The 18,547-nt window shown below is 35.3% G+C and overlaps 1 protein-coding gene across 4 annotated transcripts in view; it reads right to left on the reverse strand.

The window, feature by feature from the left end:
• Positions 1–518: 518 nt before the first annotated feature.
• TBCEL (tubulin folding cofactor E like) overlaps positions 519–18,547 on the reverse strand; it is a 58,667-nt gene continuing 40,638 nt past the window's right edge. For 2 of the 4 annotated variants that reach the window (XM_081280141.1, XM_081280142.1), the window contains one exon: positions 519–4,496. In XM_081280141.1, coding sequence (XP_081136267.1) covers positions 4,178–4,496 — 319 coding nt within the window. In that variant the 3' untranslated portion in view covers positions 519–4,177. The remainder of the gene's footprint in view (positions 4,497–18,547) is intronic. The other 2 variants (XR_014020460.1, XR_014020461.1) reach the window with 2 other exon arrangements.

Genomic DNA, 18,547 nt, shown 5'->3' on the forward strand with positions numbered 1-18,547 from the left:
AAATATTTGGACCTTAATTCTTGATAGGAGGTTAATTTATAATGGCTTATCAAGAAATTATTGATAAGCAAATAGGGTTCAACTGCCCCAGACTATACTGCTTCTAGAAAATTATTTTACGAAGGAAAAAAAAAAACAGCTCTTGAATATGAGCTGTTTTTACTTTTTACTTCACTGAAGTGAGATTTTCAATCTTTCTCCAAAAATGGCAGTACCAAATATCTCCAAGATAGGCTTTATCCTCAACAAATAAAAAGGAAGCATGTGAGAAGTATGAAATCCTGCGAACATAAAAGCAATAACACATTTCTTATAAATCTTTGTTTTGTAATTTTCAATTTCAGAAAAAAATTCCAATTAAGTTTGATAAAAATGGTCAGACTCTTACTAGTTTAGGCCATCTGACCAAAGAACTCACTCAACCACAGAACTGATGTCCCTTTTAGCTGTATAAAAATAAACATACCCTTGACCCAACACTCCAGGAAAAAAAAAAATCAAAACACAAAGAGAAAATGGACTTGGATTTTTAATTTTTTAAAGATTATCTCTATATATTTATATATATTAATAAAAAGTGCAAAGAATAGACCTTCATGTTTAAATTATGTTCTAAAATAAAATATATATATTTCCATTAACTGCAGGAGACAACTGGCAAGTAAAGAGCCTGAGAGAGTCCAGTCCCTCACCATCACTACAATGGACATACATTTTAAGGAAGCACCTATGAAAATAGTAGTGTTCACAACACATCTGGCAACACAGATAGCTTCTGGGTGTTCTTGAAAGCAGTTTGTTTGCATTTTCAGTCTAACATGAAATGAAGGGAAAAATCAAATTCATAAACAGAAATGACATTGCTTAGAACAATCTAGTATTCTGAATTCATGTTTTACATGCCCTGGAGCCTAGCATTTCCCATGTAGCAAGCCACACTCACACGTGTACTAAAAGCTATCGGCAGCGTGCTTCAAATAGTGATCAGCTCTTTGTGCAACAAGTGCCCTCTGCTTCTAACACTGCTGGCTTTGCAACATAGCTGAAAAAATCTAATTAGAATTGAATTTTCAGTTTTAAAAGCAAACAACATTTTGTTTTAAAAACAGCATTGTAGTATTCAGCCCTGTTACACATAGTGGACTTATGTTTTGGGCTTAATTTTCACCAAAAGGTCTTCAAAAACAAGGTGCTTACAATCTCTACTGCTTTCTTATATATTTGTGGCAACAGTGGCAATAGGCTACAGAAACAACAGAAAACTCAACAATAAAGACATGACTCTGTACTTGTTTTTCTTTAAAGCAATCTGGGATATTTCGACAATTCATATTCAAAAACTGACTTCTACTATGGCTTCAGCAGCGATGCAGCCACATGTAGAAAGGGCCCCTTGGTTTTCATTTGGCTTTCTTTTATTACTGCTTTCCTTTTTCATAACCAAAAAGAACTTGTTTCAGAGAGGTGTATTCTATACACTGTGCCTGAAGCAATGCGTCTACAATACTGGCTATGACAGCATTTTGCCTCATAAAGTTGATATGCTCCCACTGAATCTGAACAAAGTCAACATTAAAATATGGACACGCTATGGACAATCCATTAGGTATGACTCGTAGACTTAAAGGTCCGTGGTCTTTTCTCTCCTTCTCTTGGACCTGTTATAAAAAGAATTTTGGTTAGAAGTGTCTACACAGCACCAATTTTATTTCAAAAGCAGCATCTTTACTCTGCCACTCAAATGAATCTATAAGTACACATGCTCAAACAGCTTTTCTCATTTACTTCTGTAACTCTAAAAGACCAGTAATTGTATTAGATTTTTTCTTAATCAAAAATTATTCAGCAATTATTAAAACCATCAATTACAATGCCCTAAAAATACCCATGTCAGCTGAATTAAATGAGAAGTTCCCCTTACATGCAACTGTATAATAAAAGGATTATGCCTGCAGTTGATAAACACTGTGTTCTATAGTAACAGAAGAAACAGGTCTCTAACAGTAAAAAAGCATTTCATAAAACTTTGTCATATATAAAATATCTTATTGTGACCATTCCACTTATGATTAAAGCATAAGTGTTCACTCCACCTTCTGCTGTGGGACAGTCAGGGATCATTCAACTTCAAAAAATAAGAGTGCATCTGTTTCCCAGGGTGACAAAAGTGACGGGCTCAATTACACAATTTCTCTCTCAAACTCATCTGCACTCATACGAACAAACACAAAGCACCCACAGTTTTAATCTTCATGACACTGTTGCCACACTCTTTTTTTCCTAGTTCCAAAAATCTGTCAGGAAAATGTGATTGCAAAATAATTGTTCTTGTCTATACTCAGCCTGGATCTCCATTGCTCATTTTTATGATTTTGAAAGATACAGCCTACAGCAGAAGGAGAATAGGCCTCATTCATCTTTCTCAAACCCTTTGGTTTCCACCTTTAATGTTACAGTGAATGTAGATTTGCCTCAGTAGGCCTGAGTCAAAGGCTTTACAGATACTGAACCTGAAGTGCATTAAGAGAATAAACATCTGCCACATGGCATAGGAAAATTTAAAAAGTAGCAATAATAAACACAACTCCCCATACATAAAGAATTTACAAGAGTTATCTAAAAATTTCATAAGAAATGAAGTTTGTAGGAGGGGTTGAATTATATAACAAAGGTCAAAAGGTCAAATGCAACCAGCTAATAATTGCATTCTTTGAAAAGTACTTTACCTGCCTACCTTCTGCCCTAGTTAAACTGGGTTTCCCAAGTCTCCCACCTCTAAACATGGTGGACCAAAAAAGACATACTAAAGAAAGAGATTACATCTGGTAAATAGGAATAGGAAAACAGCACAAAGATTTCAGAGTAGGTAAGGGGCTAGCTTTTACAGGAAAAGTGCTTTAAATGTACTTCTACAAAAAATATGACTTGGAGGCAATTTGGAAGTTTTGACATTTATACTTTACTCTTCTATAGTGGCAACTAAATTGAAATGTAAAACCAAAAGAATTGTTGAGTTATTACATCACAAAACCCCAGGAACAAACTGGGAATCAAAGCTCCCTTTGATTAAAATTTCCCACCTTTAATGCAAAGTGCAAGAGCAAGGGCTTTGAATGGATGACAGAGGCAGGACATTCGCAAAGCTCATTCTCTCATATCCCCCAACTTCATTCCCTCACACACCAGGGGTAGTCTGTTAGCTGATTCTCCATTCTCCTGGCATGGATATCTAGCAGTCCACTGGATTCTTCATAAAGTCAGGCCTCTATTCCCAATAGTTTAAAGTAATGAAAAAGAAAGATATGGGGAAATACATTCATAAGCAAAAATAAAAGAAATCTGGAATCTAACATGTTTCATGTTATGGAAGTAATGGCTGATATAATACACGAGGGGCATTAAAAGTGAGATAGTAGCATAAAGAGATCAGACTGCTCTGCCCATGCTTCCAGAAAAATATCAAGTTTTCCTGGAGTTCTGACTCTCCATCTGCTCTTCTTTAAGATCCTAACAGAGTTACAGGTTCTTACTGAATACCTGAGATCAGAATCAGGTTGAAAAATGCTCATTAAAACACTCAAAATTATTTTAAAAGGGAGAAATGAAGGAGGAAAAATCACTCAAGTTGAGAAATAAGAAGTTAATTTTGAATAGAATAAAACTATTAGGTAAACATGTGCTGACACAAATCAAAGTGAATAAAGTGAACCAAAAAAAGGAGGGAGGGAGAGGGAGGGAAACAGGGAGAAGTGGGAGAGAAGTGATGGCCCTTCCTGTGAAGTGTCCTTGACTCCTTATTTAAATACTGTCAGATACCCTTCTGAGGGGCTAGGCTATTCATGCTATTTTTATGAGGATACCTAACGGTAATGATGACCAAATGGCAGACAAACCCTAGTGAGCACAGTAAGAAGTCGGTGATTTTGTTGTCATCTTTCATGAGAGGGCTTATGGACTGGATATGGGACCAATTCTGCTGGCTGAGCCGAAGAAATCTGTGGTAAAAAATACCAAAAAATGGCCCCCTACCCATTCCAGGGGAAAAAAAATACAAAACCCCTCCCAAGGCTAAACAAAACAAAACAAACAAAAACCTTCTCCCTCCTAAAGAAAACCACATTGGAACCAAATGCCCTGCAAGAAGTCCTCATGTGTGTTTTTACAAGGCTGGTAGAGGTTATTTTGTTTTGGATTCCACATAAATTTTATCTCCATCCCTAATGCCAAAGGAATGCAATGCTCGAGAGCTATACTTCATTTCTTCTGGGCCAAAGGGTGCTTCATGGTCAAAATGGTAGAGGAGCATGTTGCTTGTGGGTAATTGCACTAGAGTTCTCAATTGTTTCTTTAGTTCTGCAACAGTTTGGTCCAACCGAATGTTCATTTCTTCCACTTGATCATTAAAGTGGACTTCTACTTTTGCACTGCTTTGGGGTCTTAGGTCCACTTCTGCCAAAGGCTCCAACTTCCCATATTTTGTTATCAGTTCATGATACCTAGAAGGATAAAAACATGGATAAAACAAAGAAGGGTCAGCTTAAACTACTAGCTCATGAGCTATGGATTTCTTCCGGACTATAGGTAAACTATACTGCTACTCAATATCTTATTTTAATATTACCTCCTCTATTTATTGTTTTATATAGGTAGGTATGTATCTAGATTGACTGGATCACTCTTGTGGATTTTGTGACCTGATAGGGTTGTCCTGTTGAAACCACAGCAAATCACATCCTTGTGGAGAGAGAAAGTATTTATCCTTTAGATGGTCACCAGGTCTGCATTAGATAAGAATGGATTTGGAAAGAAAATAGAACCTAGATCCTAGATTACTGAGAAAATCTAACTTCTCCACATGATGTACTTTCTTAGTTGATATCATCAAGGGAAGATATCTAAGTATATGTTCCTTGATAATAAATGGGATGATGGAAGTAGGTCAGCAATTTCTGAGGTCTTGGGTAGCCAACAACACATATGTTGGCTATGAACCCAGCTTGTTTAAATGTTCCAGCCTGGCCTCAGCTGTAACACAAGGTATTTATGGAAAAGTCAAGGATACAGTCTTGGAAAAAAAAAGTGAGAAAATAAACAATACAAGTTCATTAAAGTAGGAATAAAAAGCAAAACACATCAAGAAGAAAGTAAATTACAGAAATGAGAATAGGGCCCACAGGGTCAAATTACCCAAGTAGAATATCGTGTATTCACAGTCATCCTTGGAGAAATTTATTGAGGAATTTGGGGTCGTGGTGGTAAAAAGACTTAATATGACTTTTATTATAACTAAGTCACACTGAGTTTAATTATGAATCAGAATACCATAGTCACACAAGATTGTTCTCCAATCTCTCTCACTTCATGGCTTTTACTCAGTAAATTCAGTGTCATAATAAAGTTTGTAGGAACATTAATGATATAGTAAGACATCTGTGCTTAGAGATGGAGGTAATAATTTCCTATAAGTGGAGTAACAAGGCATGGTAAAAGTAGCATTATCTCTGACTTTAGAGTCTTGACTCCATCTTGTAATGAGCTGTGTGACATGGCAACTCACTCAATCCTTTTAGATCTCAGTTTCCTCATTAGTAAAACTAGTTATTAAGTCCCACCCTTCTTTCTTTATAAAATAATCAAAAGAATTAAATAAAATAACAATGAGTGAACATTTTGTAAATCCTAAGTTCATATCTAAATAAAAATATTAGCATTATATCTTGGTTGCCCTGGAGCTTATATTAGTAAAATGCATGCATCCCTTAGAAAATATAAGACTGAAATCTACTTATGTGGGACTTCTTAGAAAAATTATGATGAAACAGATCTCAGAATCCTTTCTTGACTTAAAACAAAAATAGCATTTTTTAAAAAAGATTTTAAAAAAATAACCAGCAGCAACAAAAGAAGAGAGGACATAACCTTACTGTCTAACCTTTTTTTTTTTTTTTTAATTTTTTATTTGTTGTTCACAACATTACAAAGCTCTTGACATATCATATTTCATACATTAGATTGAAGTGGGTTATGAACCCCCAATTTTACCCCAAATGCAGATTGCAGAATCACATCGGTTACACATCCACAGTTTTACATAATGCCCTATTAGTAATTGTTGTATTCTGCTACCTTTCCTATCCCCTACTATCCCCCCTCCCCTCCCCTCCCAACTTCTCTCTCTACCCCATCTACTGTAGTTCATTTCTCTCCTTGTTTATTTTCCCATTCCCCTCACAACCTCTTATATGTAATTTTGTATAGCAATGAGGGTCTCCCTCCATTTCCATGCAATTTCCCTTTTCTCTCCCTTTCCCTCCCATCTCATGTCTCTATTTAAAGTTAATCTTTTCTTCCTGCTCTCCCTTCCTACTCTGTTCATAGTTGCTCTCATTATATCAAAGAAGACATTTGGTATTTGTTTTTTAGGGATTGGCTAGCTTCACTAAGCATAATCTGCTCTAGTGCCATCCATTTCCCTGAAAATTCTATGATTTTGTCATTTTTTATTGCTGCATAGTACTCCATTGTGTATGGATGCCACATTTTTTTTATCCATTCATCTATTGAAGGGCATCTGGGTTGGTTCCACAGTCTAGCTATTGTGAATTGTGCTGCTATGAACATCGATGTGGCAGTATCCCTGTAGCATGCTTTTTTAAGGTCTTCAGGGAATAGTCCGAGAAGGGCAATAGCTGGGTCAAATGGTGGTTCCATTCCCAGCTTTCCCAGGAATCTCCAAACTGCTTTCCAAATTGGCCGCACCAATTTGCAGTCCCACCAGCAATGTACAAGTGTACCCTTTTCTCCACATCCTCACCAGCACTTGTTGTTGTTTGACTTCAGGGATGCCCTTTATCTCCACTTCTATTCAATATAGTTCTCGAAACACTGGCCAGAGCAATTAGACAGACGAAAGAAATTAAAGGCATAAAAATAGGAAAAGAAGAACTTAAATTATCACTATTTGCAGATGATATGATTCTATACCTAGAAGACCCAAAAGGGTCTACAAAGAAACTACTAGAACTAATAAATGAATTCAGCAAAGTGGCAGGATATAAAATCAACACGCATAAATCAAAGGCATTTCTGTATATCAGCGACAAAACTTCTGAAATGGAAGTGAGGAAAAACACTCCATTCACAATATCCTCAAAAAAAATAAAATACTTGGGAATCAACCTAACAAAAGAGGTGAAAGACCTATACAATGAAAACTACAGAACCCTAAAGAGAGAAGTAGAAGAAGATCTTAGAAGATGGAAAAATATACCCTGTTCATGGATAGGCAGAACTAACATCATCAAAATGGCGATATTACCAAAAGTTCTCTATAGATTTAATGCAATGCCAATCAAAATCCCAACGGCATTTCTTGTAGAAATAGATAAAGCAATCATGAAATTCATATGGAAAAATAAAAGACCCAGAATAGCAAAAGCAATTCTAAGCAGAAAGTGTGAATCAGGCGGTATAGCAATACCAGATTTCAAACTATATTACAGAGCAATAGTGACAAAAACAGCATGGTACTGGTACCAAAACAGACGGGTGGACCAATGGTATAAAATAGAGGACACAGAGACTAATCCACAAAGCTACAACTATCTTATATTTGATAAAGGGGCTATAAGCATGCAATGGAGGAAGGATAGCATCTTTAACAAATGGTGTTGGGAAAACTGGAAATCCATATGCAACAAAATGAAACTGAATCCCTTTCTCTCGCCATGCACAAAAGTTAACTCAAAATGGATCAAGGAGCTTGATATCAAATCAGAAACTCTGCGTCTGATAGAAGAAAAAGTTGGCTCCGACCTACAGATTGTGGGGTCGGGCTCCAAATTCCTTAATAGGACACCCATAGCACAAGAGTTAACAACTAGAATCAACAAATGGGACTTAATTAAACTTAAAAGTTTTTTCTCAGCAAAAGAAACAATAAGAGAGGTAAATAGGGAGCCTACATCCTGGGAACAAATTTTTACTCCTCACACCTCAGATAGAGCCCTAATATCCAGAGTATACAAAGAACTCAAAAAATTAGACAATAAGATAACAAATAACCCAATCAACAAATGGGCCAAGGACCTGAACAGACACTTCTCAGAGGAGGATATACAATCAATCAACAAGTACATGAAAAAATGCTCTCCATCTCTAGCAGTCAGAGAAATGCAAATCAAAACCACACTAAGATACCATCTCACCCCAGTAAGATTGTCTAACCTTTTTAAAGAAACCAAAAGCTCTGCACCATGCTGTTCAGCGAAACAAGGATCAGAATCCAAACCCCAGACACCATCATAGAGAATGAGAGTAAAGAGATAAACCCTGAGTGTCCTGATAACACTTCCTAATTTAAAGAAAAGCACAAGAAGGGGCTAAGGAGTCCGTCAGGCTGAAGAGGTGACAAAAAGCCTCTGTATCTGTCAGGATGTTGGGATTTTAGCAAAGGCAAACAAGCCAAAACAAACAAAAACCCCAAAAACAAAAAGATGAAGTTTTCCACAGCACCAATCTTAAAACGTGCAGTGATTCACAGTCTAAAAGTATCTTTTCCCTACCCCATTTCTTAGCATATGCCTTCAAGTAGGTAAAAGCAGATTATTTCATTTTAAACAACCTCAAAAGACAGCAGAAGTCATGTGGTCAAATATAAGCTGATCCCCAAATCCAGATGTTTTTCCTCAGACTATAGAAAATCAGACAACATAGTAACACCCTAGCCCTCAAACTCTGTCAAGGAAATAATAACTAAGTACATATCACAGCAAAAAGAATGAAGGAAAGGAACACATAAGTAAAAAACAGGCAGAACTCAATTGAAAAGAAAACACAAATGAAGAAGAAAATGCACCCCAAATACTGTAAGGACTAGAAATAAGTGTGTGGATATAACAACCCAAGAGCTCAAAAGATATATAATAAACTATAGAACATGATAGAAAGGGAGAGTACAGACAGACTGAAACAAACTTGAAGAACACAACAACACTATTACTGACCAAATAAAAAAATTAGAAAGGATGACTCAAGAATATTATACCAGCCCAGTTTTGTTTAGGAAGAAATTTAACAAGCAGCTACTGTGAAACAAGAAAGGACTTAGAGAGTAGAGTACCCATGAGTCCTTCTGGGGGAAACAAAAACAAAGTTATCCAACAATAAGATAAAAGGACTAGTGGTAAGCTATGAGTCTATTTAAATAAAAAACTAAAACTTATAATAATAATAATGTATACTCCTAGGCTCATTTATACTTAACACTATAGCTAATGGAACCAATCTCAACTACAAATATATTTGTACACAAAATTATGACAAAATTATGCAGTTCTATAAATGAGCAAGGGTACCTATAAATTAAATGGTCTACAAATTGGGACACTGTGAAGTCCTAGAATTTTCTCAAAATCAACATGTCCAGAAACCATTGCTACTCCATTTTCTCTGTCAGTCTTTCATAGAAATAGCATTACCTATTTACCCTAGCCAGAAACTAGGTGGTCATTCTGAACTCCTATCTTTCCTCTCTATTTCTCTCAATCAATTACCCATCTTACTAATTCTCCTTATACAACCAGAAGAATGAGAAGTTATACTCCATTCATGTATCATATGTCAAAATGCATTCTACTGTCATGTATAACTAATTTTAACAAATAAAAAAATCTATATGCATCTTTCTTGTTTATTGCCTTGTAAATCCAAGGCCTTGTTAATATATGGATTGCTATGGTTTTCTATGGATGCCTAAATGAGATGAGCTTCCTTTATATCTATTTTGCAGTACAGAAAGGCCTCCTCCTGATAGGCCTTTCTGTTCTGCAGAGGCCAGAAAGCCGAAAACTGAATTTCCCACACTCCCCTGTGGATGAGGTTTAGTTTCAATCAATCACAGTCAGTCCTGAATTTCAAAGGAAATAGTGATCTGGGAGACATGGTATGGGAACAGTTTGGAAAAAGGCTTCCTAATTACCAGACTGAAATTCAAGCAGAATGTTCCTGGAGTCAACAGCCCTGGCAGTTGTGAACTCCAGATCACATCTAAGGTGATGTGGTCAGCACCAAGGACAGCACTTATTATTCACTGTATGAAATCCTTATCTATATTTTTACCAAAGTGAACATTATAAAACACAAATTTAATCAACTCACTCCTCTACTTAAAACACATATCCCTCAGAATAAAGCCCTCACTCTAACATGCTTGTGGTAGGTAGAATTATGGTCTACATATCTGTGCGGGCCTAATCTTAAAGCAGGAAAGATTTTCCAGTTAGTAGCAGAACAGATTTTCTTTCTTATACTACTAACTAGAGAGATTCTCCAGTTAGTAGTATAAGAAAGATGTGACACACAATTAGTGGCCTGAAGATAGAGGAAGTCACATAGAAAGTGTCATCCTGAATAAGCCTGCAAGGTGATTCTTTTCCAGAGCCTCCAATAATGTTGATGTCTTGATTTCACACTTGTGAGACCCTAAGCAGAGTGCCAGCTGAGCCACACTGTGCCCAGACTTCTGACAACAGAAATTGGGATAAAACAAGTAGGTATTGTTTTAAACCACTAAAACAAAGATTTACAATAATTTTTTACAGCAGCAATAAAAAACTAATACACTGAGTACAAAAGATCCTTTAAGATCTGGCTCCTTTATAACTTTCCAACCTTATTTTGTACCATCTCCATTATCATTTTCCAAACTCCCCTTTCTACTGGCTTAAACTGTAAAATAAATATTTATTTATCAATTTGCAGGTAAGTCCAGCAGATTTAGTATATGGGTTGGATTTTGAAAGTGAGCTCCCTATTACATAGAAAAAAAGAAAGAATATCAAAGTTGAGATTCACTTTATACACTGAATATGTTCCCTGAAAAGTTATATTTAAAAAGTTTGATTTCTATATAATGTTTACTCCTAGTTTTCTTATTTTTAGCTTGTCTTTAAGCAGCTTGACTGATATTTACACTAGTAAATCTAAGAAGTCTTGATTTTACAAAGCACTTGTTAAATTTCAGAAAACAATTTCTTTCTAGTCTTCTAGCTTGGGTATTTTATTCATTACTCAAAACTCCATTCAAACTGAATTATATCTATATAATCTGCATTACCAGAGCTTTTCTTAGGAACAGTTCAATGTCTTCCCAAAGTTATAGTCTTAAGAGGTAAATGGTTTCTGATGACTAAGTATTCTTCAAAGGCAATTATCTCAATTTATACTCTACCAATGAGTATCTTCATCTGGTTATTAACAAGTGTTTAAGCCTTATTTTGAAGTGGCCAAAATGCTATAAACCTACTTTGAAAATTACTAGTAATAAGGATGGATTACAATCATCAAATACAATAAAACTGTATCTGTGTTCAGAAGTTCTCTGTTCCACTCCACTATGGCCTTCTAACATAAAATGACCAATTACTGGCAAAACAAAATTTTCTACACACAGCATAAAGGCCGGCATGACTACATGGGTAACTGAAAGTGATAAAAGGAAACCAAATGTTAGCTGAAATCCTGTGGAGAATACCACCCACATACAGACTGGGGTTGTGCTTTATTTTCTCTTCCTATTAAATGAAAATCTTCTTACAACTTTAAGGTCTTTGAATCATGAATAGTTAAAAATCAGGTTACCAGCAGATTGGGGTTGAGTTGAAGTGGCACCAACAGAGAGAGGAATGGAGAAGAAGCCATTCTTTATGGAGCTAAGTTAGCTCTACTCCCAAGGTAATAAGTAAGACTTCACCCATGAGGGGCTCCAGGTCCATGGCATGCCTACCAAATGTGACCATAAGGTCATGTTTAGGAGGGGTATGCCTCTTTCTCCTCATGCCCATCTTCACTCTTGATTTCTAAGACCTGAGAGTATTTCCTTAACCACAGTTCACTCATACATCTATGACACTAGAATAAGTGAATATTTGGCATACTGTTTACAAAAGACTGAAAGTTTCTGCCATAAATCTTAATCTGAGGATAAACTTCTGATAAACCTAAAATCCAAAGATGGACAGAGATGGAAGATTAACTCATTCTCAGCTCTGAGTCACCTTATAAACTATCCTAACTAAATACTACAAACAGTGTACAGTTTACATAATTTTCAGGAAAACTGGAAAATAGGTATGCCTAGAATCAGGTGATTTCTGGTGTCAGAAAGTTTCCAGATATAAATATCATACCTCCACTCCCCTCCCGCCCCACCAAAAGCAGCTCACAATCTCAAGGAGTACCCTAGAGAAAAATGAGATTTATATTTCCTGTAGCGGCCTAAACCACATCCCAGAAGTGCTCTATTTATTCCCTTTCAACTGCCCAGAGGTGCGTTTACAGGTGGTCCAAGTAGCAGACTTAAAATAACAATTCTGTTAACCTATCATTCCTCAAATGCACATCCATACTGAATCAACTAGAGGTTTTACTCTAAATGAAGTTATTTTACTACAAAATTAATCCCTAATACATGTATCTCTTCTCTTGAAGGAATACAGCATATAAAACATGAAAAATTCCTGAAGATTCACTTGGCTGAACAAAAATCACTGGAGTGTAACTAAAAGAAAAACATTCATTAAGTTTATTTTATTTTCCATGGCATTATGAGGAATTCAAAACTATATTCCAAATATTTTCTGATTGCTGTTACCTAATCTCTTTTGCTATAGTATGCTTTCTCTCATTCTGATATGGTATCATATCATGGTGCATCAAAGAAACCTTCTTTACATTCTATAACTGGGATATTACACTCTCCTGAAATAGTTTTCTCATAGTCTAATATTCTATCCATTAAAACCCATAAACATCACATTTTGGAGGCAGAGGGAGCCTCAGAGATCATCACAGATACAATAATTGAGACTTAGTTTGTTAACCCCAAGTCTCATAGCTAGTGAAAAGAAGGGTAGAAATTAGAATTTAAGTCTGGTTCTCAGGCTATCATTTTTCTTAGTTCTCATCATTTTAGTGGTTTACTAAAATGATGAATACTGTTTTAGAAATTCTCTTCTCCTTCCTACATTTCAAATGTCCCTTTTCAATCTCTTTTCATGAGCTCTTATTTCTCTTTTACTATCTACATGTGGGTGGTCCTAAAAATTCACTCCTGAATTCTCTTTTCTTTTCTCTTTATGATCTTCTATCTCAAAGTGCATTCTCTTACTTAGCTTAAGCCATAGATGTTTCCTGCTTGTCTTCTTTGGGGTCTGTATTTCCTTACCTTCAGAATTATTTATTCTCACATTTTACATGTAGCAAAGTGTTTTGAACTGAACTTAGTATTTTTCATATAGTTTTCCATCAAGATGAAGCTATGGAACAATGTTTCAACTTGCTATTTCTTGAAATCAAATTTTATCAAAATTATCTAGTGAGTGAATAGAATGTGACCTATTCAGATGATGGAGTAACACATAGCAGTTTAAAATGACTTTAATCTGCATTTATATTATCATTAGGACTTTGGACAAAATGGTTCTATAAGTTCATATTTTAGTGTACTTCTACTCCAAACTCAGAGTAAAATGGATGAAATATAAAAATGTCCAAATCCAAGAAGATATAATGCAGGCTTAAAAATGATGAGCATCTCTAAGGGCCAGATAATAAATAGCAATACAGATCAAAGAGCTGGGATCATAAAATACTGGACTCTAAACTGTTATTGGGTATGTGAAGCAGACAGTAGCAGTCAGGAACTCAGATCCTATGAGGCAAAGGAGATTAAAAGTAGTCCACAGGACAGAGGAAACTTAAGCCAGGTTTACTGATTGAAGCAGGGGTAGAATTTGGGTGATGTGAGGATGGCTTGGAGAAATGATGGAAAAAAAAAAAGAAACCTGCAAAAGTTCTACTGTCTAAGGATATCTCTCTAGAGCAATGGGTCTAGGTAAAAGAAGTAGAAAAGATAGTTTGGCCACACCAGTTATGGCATAAGTCAGTTGCTGCCTCAATGACTAGATCTGTACTATCTCTGTAATTCTTGCAGGACAGGCTTTCTAAAATCCATTATAAGAGCTTGTCCCCCACCAAGAATCTGGGAAGCTGGTTAGAGACAACTGCAAAAACATTAGGGAGAGGTGAACTCAAGCAGAAAAGGACAACAATCCTAAACTTGTATGTATCTGAAAAAACAGATATATTCACAGAAGATACAGGAAGCAAAAACTGATGGAAAAAAGGTTAAAAACAGACAAATACACAATCAGAGTTGGAGATTTCCACATTCCTCTCAGTACATGACAGAACAAAAAATTGTCAAAGATTTAAAAGACCTGAAGATCACTAACAACTTGATCGACAGGAAGCACACACCCAATAACTTCAGAATGCAAACTAAACCAAAAACATCTAAAATATACCACAACAGGTTTAAAAGAATGGAACTAATACAACAAATATTCTCTTACTGTAATACAATTAAACTAGAAATCATCAACAAAAAGACAACTATAAAATTCCCATATACTGGGAAACAAACAACACACTTGTAAACAATCCATGAGTCAAAGAGGAAGTCATAAGGGAAATTTAAAAACCTTTTTGATTCAGCCAGATGTGGTGGTGCATTGCTGTAATTCCAAAAATTCAGGAGGCTAAAGCAGGAGGATCACAAGTTCAAAACCAGCCTTGGCAACTTAGCAAGACTCTGTCTTAAAATAAAAAATAAAAAGAGCTGGGATATAGCTCAGTGGTAAGTGCCCCAGGTTCAATCCCCAGTACTTAAAAAAAAAAGATAATATATATAATCAAATCAATACGTAGAATATTATAGAATGTACCTAAAGCAATGTTTAAAAAGAAATTTATAAAACTGGATGTTTACAATAAAAAAGAAGAATGATCTCAAGTCAATGATCTAGGCATAAGAAACTAGAAAGAGATGAGCAAATTAAACCCAAAACAAGAAGAAGGAAGGAACTAAGAAAGATATGAATAGAAATCAATGAAACGGAATGCAGAGAAAATGGAGAAAACCATGAAACCTGAAGTTGGTCTTTGAAAAGGTTAATAATTTGATAAACCTCTGATCAAAAAAAGATTGAAGGCCAATATTGGGACTAAAAGAGGGGACATCATTAAAGATATTACACACATTGGGGCTAATAATAAGTGAATATTATAAACAACTTCATATCTATAAATTCAATAACTAAGAAGGAAAAGAGCAAAGCACTTCAAAGACACAAGCTACTAACACTCACTCAAGAAGAAACAAATAACATGACTCATGCTGTATCTATCAAATAAACAATTCATAATTTAAATCTCCAGCAAAGAAAATATCAGGCTCAAATAATTTCCTGATAAATTCTACAAAATATTTTAGAAGGAAATAATAGTAATCCTATATAAGTTCTAGGAAAAAAGGAACAAATGTTTACAAATTTATTCTATGAGGTCAGCAGTATCTTAATATTAAAACAAAACAAAGACAATATAAGAAAGGCAAATCATAGTCCAATATCCCTTATGAATAGGCATAAAAATTCTTCACAAAATATTAGCAACTCAAATTCTCTTTAATTCATATATATATATGTGTGTGTGTGTGTGTATATATATATACACACACACACACGCACGCGCGCTCACGTGTGTGTGTGTGTGTGTGTAGGATTTACAATATAATACCAAGTAGGATTTATTCTGGGAATTCAAGGCTAGTTAAACATTAAAAAATTTAGTCAATTCAATTCACTATATAAAGAAATTGGTATGATATTTATGGAGAAAACTTTTGAGTACATCTATTTTTGACTAACACCTATTCACAATTTTAAAAAGTAAATCTTGGAAACATTCTTAATCTAATAAAGCCCATGAACAAAAGACCCTACATATTTAGTGGTAAAAAGACTAAAATTCATATGAAATCTCAGTGAACCCCGAATAGCCAACACAATTCTAAAAAACGGTTAAAAAAAAAAAACCTGATAAATCGTACTTCCTAACTTCAAAATGTATCACAAAGCCACAGTGATCAAAATAGTGTGGTACTAGCATATAGACAGACATATAGGTCAATTAACCAGAGTGCTCAGAAACAAGCTCTCATATTTGATAAGGGTGCCAAGAACATTGAATGAGGTGTTGGGAAAACTGTATACCCAGCTGCTTAAGAATGAAGATGGCCCCTGATCTGGCATCATATATTAAAATTACTCAAAATATACTGAAGACCTAAGACCCAAACTAAACACAGCATTACCACATAAACCAGCCATTGCACTCCTGAGCATTTATCCCAGAGGAATGAAAACTTATGTTCACATAAAAACCTGTATGTGAATATTCATAGATTATTTTATTTGTAAAAACAAAAACTAAAATCCCAATACAGATGTTTTTCAAATGCCCTCTATATGGTTAAATTATGGTTAATAAATAAATAAATAAATGTATTGTGTCCAACTACAAGTAAAAATTTTTTTAAAAAATAAATTATAAAGGATTGATAAATTTGACATCAAATTCTGACACTATTCAACACAATATGAAGTGAAAAGACCAGACTGAAAAACTACAAAGGAAGAAATTATAATATATCTTGACAAAGAATTATAAAATCCTACTTTGAATTTAGTGGAGGTATAAAAAAATACATTAAATTCTTACACTGGTTATTTTTTGGAGTAAGGAAAAAGACAGAAATCAAAAGGTACTTCAATTTTATCATTATAATGTTATTTCTATTTAATTAAAAATAACCTTGGAATGAATATAAATGTTCTTATTTTATTATTCTCAGTATTTTTCAATTTTTTTCTTTAATTCTAAAAAGCAAACAACAAAAAAGATAAAACTGGCTTTCTGCCATGGCCAAAACAAAAGTTTGGACAGCAAAGAAAATGTCCACCAAAAGCACGATTTGGGAGGGCTGGTTGCCATTCTCTCTTTCCTTTGCAGGTACATTCGAATACTCATATATAACCCTAATCAAGATTAGGAAGGCAGCCTATCTTCTGCTGGGCTGGGAAAGTGGCAAGAAGTCAAAATGAAGTCCAAGGTCATTGGAATGACAAAGGCAGTAAGCAACAGGGAAAGCTAACATTTCAGAGGCTCTCCATAGTGCATCAAGGAGAATGCCCCTTTTGTTTCTCATCAGACGGGCAGCTGAATGTGAGGAGTGCTGTGTCATGGCCCTTGTCAGAGGATGATGGAGCCTGGCAACATGGAGACCCCCAGGAGATTCGTGTCCAGTGTAGGAATGTTCCTTTACAACAGCAGGTCCTCTGTCTGCAAGGAATATGAGGTAACGGACACAGCACACTAGGATTTCTCCAACATCCAAGACAAAATGAGCCTTCATTGAGGTGGTGTCCAAATACAGGCTGCAGCCCTGCTCTCACAATAACACAGATACAATCAGCTCTATTTAGAAAAGTCATTAGTCTTAAACAGGAAAAAGCAAACTCTCCATATTTCAAAAAGCACACCACTACTGACAATCAAGTAAGCATCTGAGGAATTCCTAATATAATCCTTGGCATCATAAAGAAGGATTTCCTAGGGACAAACAGAAAGTAAGGTACCAAATGAAAGTAAAGGCAAAGAAAGGCCTTTAAGAAACCTGTTTCTGGCTTTGCCACTTTGTTTCTGACAAGGATTTTTTCCATTCCATTCAACAATTGTTTATTAAAGCTATACTTCTTAAAACTCCTCTTTATGAAAAGCAAAATTTTGAAGTCTGAAAAAATAGACACCCCAAATCAATGTATTTACTCTGCCCCACTGTTCTCAAAAAAGAAATCATCAAGCACTCAAAAATACATGATATGTTGATTTCTCAAACAAAAGTTGTATCCTTTTTTTACTTTTCTCTCTTGAAATTAAACACAGAAGGACTGTGTATTAGTGGAGTACTAAAGAAGCTACTTAAATTCCATCTCTTAGAAGAAATGAAGAGATAAAGCTAACACAAAATCAAGGAAAAACTGAAAATAAAGGCAGTGTGGACAGACATATGATACAGGGCAAGGCAAAAATAATAAACATGTACCAGAACCATAAATGTGAAGGTTTCTTCTTCTCTAAATGATGTTTATATACCCCTAGAGAAATCCAGGCTATAACTATCAGAAAACAAGTAGACCTGCATGTGTTTTCTGAGGACTACTTCCAATTCAATAGTAATAGATTCACTTCTACTGTGTACCTCTCTAAAAATACATGAGCAACCTCCAACACACACATCCTCCTTTAAAGTCTCAGTTCTTGACTAGGACTATGGGTCGCTCTCAGCCTCTCCTTCTACATACAAACCAAAATCCCCTCTTGTGGATTTTCTTCCCCACTTGAAATTTGCAACAAAAGACAAGAAAAAGTCTTCCTCTGCCCATATGGCATGCCAAAATATTTAATAGTCTGAGCTGGTGCCTACCTTCCTCCCCAACATTATCTGCCATTACTTTCCACTTCAAATTGCTACAGATGACTACACATGAAGAGTTATTTTATCCTTCTGCACCTTTATTTCTCAAGTACTCACATCTGTCTCTCCTCACCTTTACCAGATTAACTCAATCATTTTCTAGGAAAG

Source organism: Spermophilus citellus (assembly GCF_964194105.1).
Source record: "Spermophilus citellus genome assembly, chromosome: 2".
NCBI lineage: Eukaryota > Metazoa > Chordata > Mammalia > Rodentia > Sciuridae > Spermophilus > Spermophilus citellus.